The following is a 12,345-nucleotide window of genomic DNA, read 5'->3' on the forward strand; positions in this document are numbered from 1 at the left end:
AAGAGCACTGGGTACTCTTACAGAGGACCCGTGTTCTGTTCCCAGCACCCACAATGGGTGGCTAACAACCACCTGTAACTCCAGTTCCAGGGGATCTGGCATCCTCTTCTGGCCTCTGTGGGTACCAGGCACACACATGCACTGACCCACACAAAGATACACAAATAAACGTGAAATAAACCTTTAAAAAATGAAAAACGTCTTTTAAAACACAAGACCAACCAGGGGACAAAGCAGTGTTTATTCCTGCAGTATCCAGGCACCAGAGGTTTGACACAAACGGAGAAGGCACTGGCCCCATCCACAGAGGCCACCCCTGCAGGGCTGGGCGGGAGACCCTGTCACCAAGCAGCCTGGCTAGGAGGCAGCCATCAAAGTGGTTCTTCCTACGAGACACTGGGGGGCAGGCGTGCAGCCGCCGTCTTTTCCACCACAAAGCCATAGCTATACTGGGGGAAGTAGAGATGGAGGTTGAGGAGTGCTCAGGGGACAGAGGACCACAGGGTAACTGAGGAATGGGACGGTTTAGGGTCTGTCCAGCTTGTGGGAGTTGGGGTATCTGGGAGGCATGGGGCACCCCTGGTCACCCTGTACTTACCTCCTTCTCAATGTCTGCCAGCGACTTGATGGTCAGGTCCCCAAAGGCAGAAAAGGCCTGGCAGACAGGGAGTGTGAGCGCAAGGCATGAATCTCAACTGAATCTTGTCTGCATGTGTGTGTGTTTTGGGGGGGTGCCCTAGCTATGCATGTGGGCAGAGGATAACTTGCAAGAGTCAATTCCCCTCCACCACAGAGATCCCAGGGATCGAACTCAGGTCCTCAGGCTTGGTGGCAAGTACCTTCACCCACTGAGCCATCTTGCTACCATGTGTTTTATATTTTGTTTAAGACAGAGTCTCATGTAGTCCAGGCTGGCCTTAAACTCACTATGTAGCCTAGGATGACCTTGAACTCCTGATCTTCCCGCCTCTACCTCCCAGTGCTGGGATGACAGGTGTGCACCACACCTAGCTCTAACTCTCCTCTCTTTCAGGATGGGACCCCAAATTAGCCTAGGTGTTCCCTTGCTCCCCACATCTAACTGGTCCTGCACCTCCACTCTGGAACACAACTGGCTTCTATTCCTCTCCCACCAGTACTGGCTGGGGATGGATGCAGGTTCATGGTCATGGGTCAGTGATAACTGACTGGAGCAGACCCATGTCCCCAGGGTACTGACTCACCAGAGGTCCACAGCTCTTGCCCTCAAATCGGGGATGTAGTGTGAAGGGGACCCCATCCATGGCTGCAATGAAACACCAGGAGGCTGAGGAGGATCCCAAGCCAACCTGCAACCTTCCCCAGGTGCCCTGCCCATGTGCCAGGATTGTCCTTTTCTCCAAGCTCATAGTAGCTTACAGGAAACCCCTGAGCTTGGTCTGCTGACTGGGGACAGACAGTCAAAAGGAAGGCGGGGGAGGGGAAAGAGGCGTCATGGACCCTCACCTGGGGTTCAGCCACTCCCTCCTGCACGTCCCATCTGTACATAATTTTATCCTAAGTACATGCAGCCTCATCCAAACTACAAGGGCTCACTGAAGGACTCCATCCACAGAGCTACAGGGAGCTCAGCACCCACACTGGGTGAGGTTTTCTGGTGGTGAGGTTCCTTTGGGGTCACCCGTGCTCCTGTAGGTAACCCCTCACTCATGCTCTGTAAGTGAGCCCAAAAACTCAGTTCCCGAAGCTGGGCTTGGTGGCCAGTTACTGATACCCAATCTGAGGGGGGTGCTTGGTCCTGTCTCCTCAGGAAAAAGTTCACCCAACACACCCTTAGTTTGCTGGGCATGCAGAGCTGCGGTTGAAGGGGCAGAGCATGCCTAAGACCCTGGTTTCCAACCCAGCACCTGCCAAGAGTAAGGCCCCAGTTCACCCCAGAACCTCTAAGAAAAAATAGTTTGGATTGTATCCCGCCCCAGCCCTGCACCTTCCTGGGGCAAAATCTTGGGCTAGCTACATCTCCTGTCTCTGTGCCTCAGTTTCCTGCTGTCTGCTCACCTGAGATGCCATACAGACTGGATGCCTCGTAGATGGAATCATTCCTCCGCAGGGTGGATGCCCGGGAGCCAAGCCTGGACAGGGTCCGCTCAGGGAGGCTGTTCTTGCTGGTGGGTAGGGACAGTGATGACCAGGGTTAGGGTGCTCTGGGTCCCCCAACCACCCGTCTGTGCCTGGGGCTCACCTGGGCGGGTCCAATGAGAGGCCACGCATGTCCTGACTGAGAGTGCGGGGCTTGGGCACTGGCCTTGGGGCCTTCGCTTTCTTGTACCAGATGGCGAAACCACCCATGTCCCTGGACAGGAAAGAGGTGAGGGAACAGTCACCGTGCAGCCCAATCAAGCGGGTCCCAGCCCCTCTGAGTCACCACCATTTGGGGAGATTTTTTTGTTCCTCACCCAACCACCATACTGACTACAGGCTGCCAGGGGGTCCCCATTCCAAAACAGGGCATGGATGAAGGGGTAAGAGGATGTGAGGGAGTCCTGAGGGTCAGAGGGTCAGAGCAGGAAAGGCAGGGACAGAATCGCAAGGCTGGGGGCATACATGTCACCTTACCCAACTCGAAGGTATCCGGGAACGGTCTTGGTTTTTCCACTGAGCTTCAGGTCAAACACGGCCATGTCAGCTGCACCCAGGGGCATCAGCTTCACACACATGCGTTTCTTCTTGGATACAGAGGCCTCTGGGAGTCGGGGGAGGGGGTGAGAGAGGGGAGCAGGGGTGGGAGCACCCATAGATGCCTATGGGATGCCATTCCCCAGGGGGCTGTTTAAGGACAGTGTTAGGAGGTGGTTAAATTATGAATGGTATAGTCTCCAGAGTGGACTGCAGTAAGTCTTTCAGAGTCATGCAGCAGTGTGATCGTGATGACAGAAGGAATAATGGTGGGGTGGTGTAGACTCAGAGTTGGGTCTCCACTTTGGTGCCCCAGCCTCACTTTCCCTTGTTCTGTAACACAGGCATCAAAAAAGTACTGCTCTTTCAAAAAAATCCAGCCTAGGCTTGTATTATGCAGAAGGGTTTCTATTTGTTTTATACTTGTTTTGATTTTTTGTCTTTTTGAGACAGGGTCTCCCTGTAGCCCCAGCTGGCCTGGATCTCACTATGTAGACCAGGGTGGCCTCAACCTCATAGAGATCCACTTGCCTCTATCTCCTGAGTGCAGGGATTAGAGGTGTGCACCACCACACCCAGCACTGTTTTGTATTTATTAATTTGTGTTTTGAGACAGGGCCTCATGTAGCCCAGGCTGGTCTAGAACTATGTAGCTAAGGATGACCCTGGACTCCTGATCCTCCTGCCTCCACCTCCTGAGTGCTGGAGTGACAGGCATGCCCACCATGCTGGGCTTTTTGAGGATTGTGGGACACTAAGGTGAGGCCTCACTCCAGAGTCCACTTGGCCCTCCCAGTCTTCCTCCTGCCTCAGCAGGAATGCTGGATGACAGGTATTTCACCACACCCAATTATTTATATTTTGAGAGGTGGGGAGCATTGAGTCAGGGACTCTGTAGTCCAGGCAATCACAATCATCCTCCTGCCTCAACTTCCCAAGTGCTGGGTGACAGGCATGTGCCATGTTACCCAACCTAGTCACAGTTCTGTTCCAGGGCCTTCACCCTTGTGCCCATCCCTTTCTCATAGGGCCCATGTCTCTTACTGGCATCCAGAGGGTCACTGACCACAGTGAAGCTGGGTGGGAGGGCACCCTTGTCCATCACAACCTGAATGTCCACCACAACGGGCTCCTGTGGGTTCTGGGGACAGAGTGGGGTCAGCAGGATCAGTGGGAGGGTAAAGGAGGGTCAGCAGGAGGGCCATGGAAGGGATGATGAGCAGCAGGGGCAGGGGAGAGGGAAGGGGGCGGGAGGCAGAGGAGAGAGGCAGGAAGGCCAGTGGGAGCGTCAGAGAAGAGGGGTTGGGGGGAGGGTCAAGGGAGAAAGGGAGAGCCATGGGAGTAGGTCATGGGGATGGGTCAGGGGAAGGCCGTGGGGGTACGTCATGGGGGTGGGTGAAGGGAGGGTCGGGGGGAAGGTCAGGGGAGATGGGGGTACTGTGGGGAGGGCGGGGGCCGGGGTTCCCTGCTCTGGAACTCACCTCCAGGCCGCCCAGCGTGCTCAGGCACAGGAAGTAGCCAGCTTTCTGCGCGAAGCCGCGTCCGAAGCAGGCGGGCGCGCCCTCCACGGTGTGGGAGATCTGCGGGGCACTGGGTCAGCGCGGACTCCTACACGCCCGCCCGTCCCGCCCGTCCCGCCCTGCTCACCGCGGTGAACCCCCGCGGTGACGGCGCGGACGCCGAGGACCAGACAAGTCCGGCCAGCGGCGCCCCGTCGGGCCCGGGATCCATGGTCCCAGCAAACTCCGAAGGCAGCGAAAGCCTCAGAACGCCCGGCAGCCTCGGACTACAACTCCTAGAAGGCCTTACGAAAACAGCTGTTGCGCGTGCGCAGAATCTGCGGCCCAATCGCGTGGGAAACTAGCCGGGCTTACTTAGGTGCGTTGGGAGATGTTTGCGGAAAAGAGGGGAACTTCCGCCAAAACCCACCACCCTCCGCTCTTACAGTCGCGGCTTCGGACTTCGGGACTACAATTCCCCGAATGGCCTGCGGCAGCATCGGTCTCCCGAGCCTGGAGTGGCCTGGAAATAACTAAAGAGGCGGGCAGGTGATCTCAGCGATCGGGAGGCTGACCGGGAGGAAGACCTTGAGTTCGAGCCCAGCCTAGCCTCCATGAGACCCTAGTTTTGTTTTGTTAAATTTTTATTTTATTTTCTGTGTATGAGTGTATCGCCTGCATGTATGTGAGTGCACCCATGTCATGCAATGCCGTGAAGGTCAGAAGAGGGCTTCGGATTCCCCTGGAACTGGAGTTAAGGACGGTTCGTAGCCGTTATGCCCACCCGGGGAATCGAACCCGGGTCCTCTGCAAGAGCAGTCAGTGCTCTTAACCGCTGAGCCATCTCTCCAGCCCGTTTTTTTAGGTTTTTAATTAATTTTGCATGCATGAGTGTATTGCCTGCATGTGTGTAAGAGCACCATGTACATGCAATGCCCGAGGAGGTCAGAAGAGGGCGTCGGATCCCTGAAACTGGAGTTACAGATGGTTGTTAGCCACCATGTGGGTGCTGGGATCCACACCTTGGTCCTCTGCAAGAGCAGCCAGTGCTCATAACCACTAAGCCATCTTTCCAGTCCCAAGACCCTAATAAAAAGATTTTTAAATATTGGAGAAAAAACATAAAAGAAGGAAAGAAAAATAAGTAAAAATGCAAAGAGAAAGAAGTTTAAAACACTTTCAGTTCTAATTCTGGGACTTCGTGATCTGTGCGGCTGTTAATTTAAATAACAGAAGCCATGGGTGAAGGTTGGTTCACGGGCACAGTAAGCTCTGAAGTTCTTATAAATTATGGACTTTTATTTTCTGTGGTGCTGTTACAGAGTTCAGGACCACAGGGAAAGACCACCCAAACTCGAGTTTATTCCAGTCAGCCAAATCTTATCAAGCTGCAGCCAACTACAGTCTCCAAATGGAGACTCAGACTGCAGTACGTCTCTAGGCAGGGAGTAGATTTTTTAAGGCAGAAACCACAATTGCTTCATTTCTTTGGTATTTGCAGCTACAAGTTTGGTGGGGTTATGCTGACCCTGAACATAGCAGTAAGGGAGCTTACGGAAGCCAAGGCAAGCAGAGGTTAATCATCCCCATGACAGGTTTTTTTTTGGGGGGGGTGTTAAGATTTGTTTTTATTTATTTTTTTTATGTGTATGTGTAGGCATATGCCACATGTATGTGGGTGCCCACAGAGGCCAGAAGGGGGCATTGGATCCCTTAGAGCTGGAGTTGTGAGCTTCTGATGTGGGTGCTGAAACTCGGGTCCTCTGAAGAACAGCAAGTGTTTTTAACTGCTGAGCCATTTCTCCAGCCCATCTTTTTAAAATATGTATAATTTTTATTGAATTCTTGTGCATTTCATACAGAAAACCATCTTTATACCCTATTACTCTTTCCCTTTGGCCCCCCTCTCATAGCTCCCCCACTGCAGTTCATACATTCTGTCATTTGTATTAAGGCCTATTATGTAAAGTTAGTGTCTCCAGATGTCCCTCAGTGCAAGTTCATCAACAGAGTTTAGTCAGCCTATTTAGAGTCTCTCCCCTTCAAGAAGATCACCCAGCATTAGTCAGCTGCCAATAATTCTTCCAGTAAGATTGGGCCTGCTGTTCATTTCCACAGATCTTTGCTGGGTTTTTGTCTGCCTAAGTTTGCGTGGATCTTGCCTACGCTGACACCATTGCTGTAGGTTTACATGAGAAGAGTCCCAGGAGGCTGTAGGACCTTTCCCATATGGTCCTGCACCTCCTCCCTGGCTCCTACAATCTTTCTGCCCCCTCTTCCACAATGGTCCCTGAGCGGGGCGGGGGGGGCACCTCAAATAGGAGTCCTGTCCAAGGACCCACACTCTGCAGAGCCTTATTCTCTGTGTTCTGGCCATTTGCGGTCTTTTGTGTTCCCGGCCCTCTGCTGTATGAGGAACTTCAGTGATGAGAACTGAAAGCCGCATCAGTGTTCTCCGCATCCCTTGTTCTATGTTCTGTGCGTCTTAGGTGTAGAGGTTACATTCTAGATGTGCCACTTAGGCTTGGGCAACTCACAGAGAATCTGTATATGACCAGTGGTGTGACTCTGTAATAATGTCTGTCTGTTAAAAAAGAAGCTACTTTGATGGGTAGTGACTGGGATACTCGTCTGTGTATTTGCACATAGCAAGAAATTACATTTGTCTAGGGATAGGAGAGCCTTGGGGTTTTCTCTGAGATCTATGCCCTCTCCTGATATGTGTATTTGGCTAGCTTTACAGTACCACACGAGTTTCCTCCCATTGAGAGGGTTTAAGTCCAGTTAGGTAGGTAGCTGTTGATTACCCCCAAGATGAAAGTTCCACTACTGCACCAGTGTTGTTTGCTGGGTCAGTCATTGATGTGGTTTTTAGGCCTTGAAGCTGGGGTTGGGCCATTCATTAATGTTCTCCCTTACCAGCTTTGGTAGTGCTCTCCAAAGCTATGAGAGCTAGCCTTCAGGGGAGTTGGTGTCCAGGTCAGTTCCAGCTCCATTGCTCCAAATCCTGTGTCCGAAGTAGGTCCTGTGTTCAGCAATAGTCTTACCATCAAGTTCTGGAAGGCAATCAATAGCAATTGATTGTGTAATCAATTGTGGCAATAGCCTGTGTAATTTTAGGAGTCTCTTGGACTACTATTGCCAACAACTGGAAGGTTCTCTTCTCTGGCACTGTTTCTTGTCATACAGTCTTCAGCTATACTCACAGGCTCATGTGGAGATATTGTGTGTGTGTAATTTTTCAGTAGTAACCCATGACAGCTTTTCAATCTTGAGGGCAAGGGGCTTTTTGGTGATTACTATTTCAGTATATTGCTAAGAAACGCAGGATATTGTTTAGGTTAGTTTCTCCTTGAGCAGAGCTACAATGTCTGGGTGGGGACATTCCATTCTGTGGTCAGCTATTTACTGAACTAGATTCCTAACGGGGAGGGGACTTACTGGAACTAAGTTCAGCCTTGGGCTGAGCTAGCCTGAAGCAAAATGGAAGACAGGGAACAAAATGGAGTGGATCACAGCGTCACAGTGCTAGGAATGGAATCCAAGGCCTCACACGGCAAGGCAAACACTTTACCACTGAACCATGTTCCTGACCCTTTTATTTTTATCTATTACATTTTCAGAAGTTCACTTTGTATGTGTGTTGGAGGTCATGCTAGTGTGCTTCCTACTCATTCCTGAAGACCTAGGTTTGATTCCCAGAAGCCACAAGGTAGAAGGGGAGAACTGACTCCTACAAGTCCTCTGACCTCCACAGGTATTTAACTCATATGTGCACCACCATTGTCACGCGCGCGCACACACACACACACACACACACACACACACACCTAATAAATACATCTTTAGAGTCAAAGAGATGGCTCAGCAGATAAAGTTGCTTGCTGCCAAGCTTGAAGACCTGAGTTCAACCTCTGGGATCCACATGGATTAGTAGGACAGAATCAACTCACTCCAAGTTGGCCTCTGACCTCTACATACTGATCCCCCCCCCCCCGCATTCACACACACAAAATGAATAAATGTAAAAACATAAAATGTTAAAATCTCCAGCTCTGGCTGGGGGTGGTGGCACACGCCTTTAATCCCAGCACTCGGGAGGCAGAGGCAGGTGAATCTCTGTGAGTTCAAGGCCAGCCTGGTCTACATAGTGAGTTCCAGGACAGCTGGGGCTACAGAGAGACCCTGTCTCAAAAAGCCCCCCCCCCCAAAAAAAAACTCCAGCTCTGATACACACTGGCTAGTCCTGAAATTCTTTTTTGGCATCAAAGCCACAGATCCTGGTTTGGCCTGAGCTGATGTTCCTAAAAGTCTAGGGAAGTCTGCAGGCTGCTGTTGAGGGTAGCACTGGGGAGCTGTGTCTCTGTCTCTTGCTTCTGACAGGATGACAGGCATGCCTCACACACGTCACCTCAGCACTCAGCTGAGGCAGGAGGATTTCAAGTTCCAGGCCACTGGGAAGACCCTGACCTAAAAAGTAGAAGGGGTGCTGGAGGGGCAGAGGGGTGACCTTGTGGCTAAGGGTGTTTGCCACCAAGCCTGACAACTTGAGTTTGATCCCTAGGTTGGAAGGAGAGAACCAGCTGCAGCAGTTTGTCCTCTGGCTCCTCTCTCTCTCTCTCTCTCTCTCTCTCTCTCTCTCTCACACACACACACACACACACACACACACACACACAAACAAGGAAATAAATATAATAAAAATTTTAAAATAAGGGGACTGGAGAGATGGCTCAGCACTTAAGAGCACTGGCTACTCTTGCAGAAGATCTGGGTTCAGTTCCAGTCCTAGCACCCACATGGCAGTTAATAGTCTAACTCCAGTTCCAGGGGACCCGATGCCCTCTTCTGGCCTCTGAGGGCACTGCACAACATGAGTACTCTTAGATAACATGCAGGCAAAACACTCATACACATAAAAGAACCATAATTTTTAATTAAAAATAAGAGGGTTGCTGGGCGTGGTGGCACACGCCTTTAATCCCAGCACTCAGGAGGCAGAGGCAGGCGGATCTCTGTGAGATCAAGGCCAGCCTGGTCTACATAGTGAGTTCCAGGACAGCTGGGTCTACAGGGAGACCCTGTCTCAAAAGATCAAAATAAATAAATAAAATACGAGGGCTGTAGATGTAACCCTCTTGTCTAGGATATGTGAGACCCAAGGGTCAATCTACATCACAAAGGATGAAAATAATAAATAAATAAATAATAAATAGGGGCTGGAGAGATGGCTCAGCACTTCAGAGCACCAGACAGAGCTCAGGCAGCTCCAGGGAATCTGATACCCTCTTCCGGCCTCCATAGGTACCTGTACATAGGTGGCATATACTCTCACACATATGTCATTTAAAATAAATCTTGAAAACAACAATAAATAACACATTAGTGACTATGTTATTGGGGCATTTTTATTAAAATTAGGAATTTCTTGTTTCCAGGCTGAGACGGTATCTTTTTCTTTTTTCATTTTTGTTTGTTTTGAGATAGGGTCTCATGTAGCCCAGGCTGGTATTGAACTCACGGCAATCCTCCTGCTCTAGCCCCTCAAAGTGCTGATATGACAGGTATGCATCAACGTGCCTGGCTGTCTGCTTAAAATCCAAACCTATACTAGGTGTGGTGGCACAGCCTTTAATCCCAGCACTTGAGAGGCAGAAGTAAGCAGATCTCTGTGAGTTTGAGGCCAGCCTGGTCTACATAGCAAGTTCCAGGCCAGCCAGAGCTATACAGTGAGACCTTGTCTCAAATAAATAAATGAAATAAATAAATCCAGACCTACTCAGGAAAGATGCCCTTGTAAACTGGAGTTACAAGAAAAGAGCCAGCAGCCTGTCCACATGCTGGTGCTGACTCACCCCTACAGAGAGTCCTTCAGCAAGCACTATCCGGTCTGTAATCCCCCTCATATCACTCAGGGCTCCCCATCTTCATCTGTATTCCCCCGTTTTTTCCACCACAACACCCCCATAGAAACAGTGCTTTCCAGCCAGGCATGGTGGTGCATGCCTGTTGTCCCAGCCTTTGTAGCAAGTTCCATACCAGCCTGGGCTACTCAGAGAGCTGGAAGGAAAGGGGAGCAAGTGGCATGGGATAGAAACAAACAAATGTACCATCTTTTCTTTCTTCAAAGGAGGTTTGATCTTTACAGTGTGAGTTAAGAGGCTTCAAGAATCAACTGCAGTCTGCATTTTCTTTATCTCAAGTTTGCTCTTCCCAGTAGGGGCCTGTGGGATTCTCAGAGGCTGAGTCCTGGACTCAAGCACTAAGGTTAAGGTGTGTATTCCAAATTACACCTGCTGTCATAGCCTTTTGCTCATCACCTGCACCATTTTGGGGTTTGTTTGTCAAGTAGGTGTTGGCAAACAAAAATATAAATGCAAATATAAAAGCAAAAATGTAAAGGCAAGAAATGAAATTCTGTCTCTTAAAAACATTAAAAATATTTATTATTTTTAATTTATGTGTATGTGTGTATTGCCTGCATGTAGGTAAGTGCAATGCCCTCAGGACAGAAGAGGCTGTCAGATCCACTGGAACTGGAGTTATGGACCCCGGGATTCGAACCCGGGTCTTCTGCAAGAACAGCCAGTGTTCTTAACCACTGAGCCATCTCTCCAGCCCCTGTTAAAAACATTTTAAAGGGGCTGGAGAGATGGATCAGCGCTTAAGAGCACTGGCTGCTCTTGCAGAGGACCTGAGTTCAGTTCCCAGCACTCACATGGCAGCTAATAACTATCCCTAAGTCCAGTTCCAGGGAATCTGACACCCTCTTTCTTCTAGTCTCTTCTGGCATTGCATACATGTGGTGCACATACATGCAGGCAAAATACTCATACATATAAAAATAAATCTTTTGAAAAAACATTCAAAACTATATATTTTCTGTTGAGACAGTTTCCCTGTAGCCCCAGCTGGCCTGGAACTATGTAGACCAGGCTGACCTCAAGCTCACAGAGATATACCTGCCTCTACCTTCCCAGAGCTGGGAAAGGTGTGCACCACCACCAGGCCCTGTTTGTTTCTGAACATGTCAATTGTAACTTGTGTAGTATATCAACACCTCCCCTTACTTTTATGACTCTGGCTATCTGCTGGAACGCCGTGTCCCTACATTTGAAAGATTCTCACTAGAATGCCCCTTTCCCCTTTAAGTTAGCCAATCAGGTTTAGATTGTGCAGCTAAACCTTGACTAATGAGGGCCAACCAAGTCTCTGTGGCATCCTGTAAAACGGGAGAGGCCATCTTTAACAAGGTATGCTTGCTGGATTCAAAGTGACTTGAAACGTGTCTACAGAGGTAAAACTTTTTGCCTTGCTGAAATTCTTTGGACTATGGGACCTCAGACCCATTTTCCTTCTTTTTTTTTTCTTTTTTTGGTATTTTTGAGACAGGGTCCCTCTGTAACCCCAACTGGCCTGGAACTCATTATGTAGACCAGGCTAGCCTCGAACTCACAGAGCTCTGCCTGCTTCTGCCTCCCTAGTGCTGGGATTAAAGGCAAGGGCCACCATGGCCAGCATCAGACCCATTTATTTATTTTTTATTTTATATTAGTCTTTTTGAGACAGGGTCTCCTAGTACCTCCAGCTGGCCTGGAACTTGTTATGTAGACCAGGCTGGCCTTGAACTCACAGAGATCCACCTGCCCCTGCCTCCCAAGAGCTGGGACTACAGGTGTGCGCTGCCATGCCTGGCAGACCCATTTAAAAAAAAATTATCATTTTTATTTTATGTGTACTAGTGTATTGCCTGCATGTGTGTAAGTGAACTTGTCTCATGCAATGCCTACAGAGGTCAGAAGAAGGCATCAGATCTCCTGGAACTGGAACTACAAATGGTTGCTAAGCATTGTGTGGGTGCTGGGAATCGAACCCGGGTCCTCTTCAAGAGCAGTCAGTGTTCTTAACCACTGAGCCATCTCTCCAGCCCTCAGACCCATTTTTAACAATCCCACAGGGACTGCTGTATCCCAAGCCCTCTCATTTCCCTGGGGACAGGGCATGAGGCTGAAACGTAATTAATTCCGTAGCCACCAGGGCCGTGTCACCCTGTGAGAGTCCCCATCAACAGGCGGTCACTTCCGAGACCCTAATGTCTTTAGAAAGTGCATGCTAGGAAAAGCAAACACCAAGCTTGTTGTATGTCACAAGGCCACAGCAGGCTGGGACCCACCACACAGCCAGCTGCTGG

The 12,345-nt window shown here is 49.9% G+C and overlaps 1 protein-coding gene across 2 annotated transcripts; it reads right to left on the reverse strand.

Moving 5' to 3' along the window:
- Positions 1-221: 221 nt before the first annotated feature.
- Positions 222-4,472, reverse strand: Mvb12a (multivesicular body subunit 12A). 2 transcript variants are annotated; one of them, XM_008824602.3, is made up of 9 exons: positions 4,303-4,472; positions 4,137-4,235; positions 3,700-3,796; positions 2,596-2,722; positions 2,222-2,332; positions 2,038-2,144; positions 1,224-1,285; positions 599-655; positions 222-444 (listed from the first exon to the last, which is right to left on the reverse strand). In XM_008824602.3, exons 1-9 carry the CDS (start codon positions 4,384-4,386, stop codon positions 358-360), a joined length of 831 nt encoding a protein of 276 aa, XP_008822824.1. In that variant the 5' UTR covers positions 4,387-4,472; the 3' UTR covers positions 222-357. The 2 variants fall into 2 exon arrangements, with proteins under 2 accessions (XP_008822824.1, XP_008822825.1); XM_008824603.3 differs by having other exon boundaries at positions 222-449; positions 4,303-4,470.
- Positions 4,473-12,345: the final 7,873 nt, after the last annotated feature.

The sequence above is a fragment of the Nannospalax galili genome, unplaced genomic scaffold (genome assembly GCF_000622305.1).
Source record: "Nannospalax galili isolate Female #2095 unplaced genomic scaffold, S.galili_v1.0 scaffold529, whole genome shotgun sequence".
NCBI classification, from domain to species: domain Eukaryota; kingdom Metazoa; phylum Chordata; class Mammalia; order Rodentia; family Spalacidae; genus Nannospalax; species Nannospalax galili.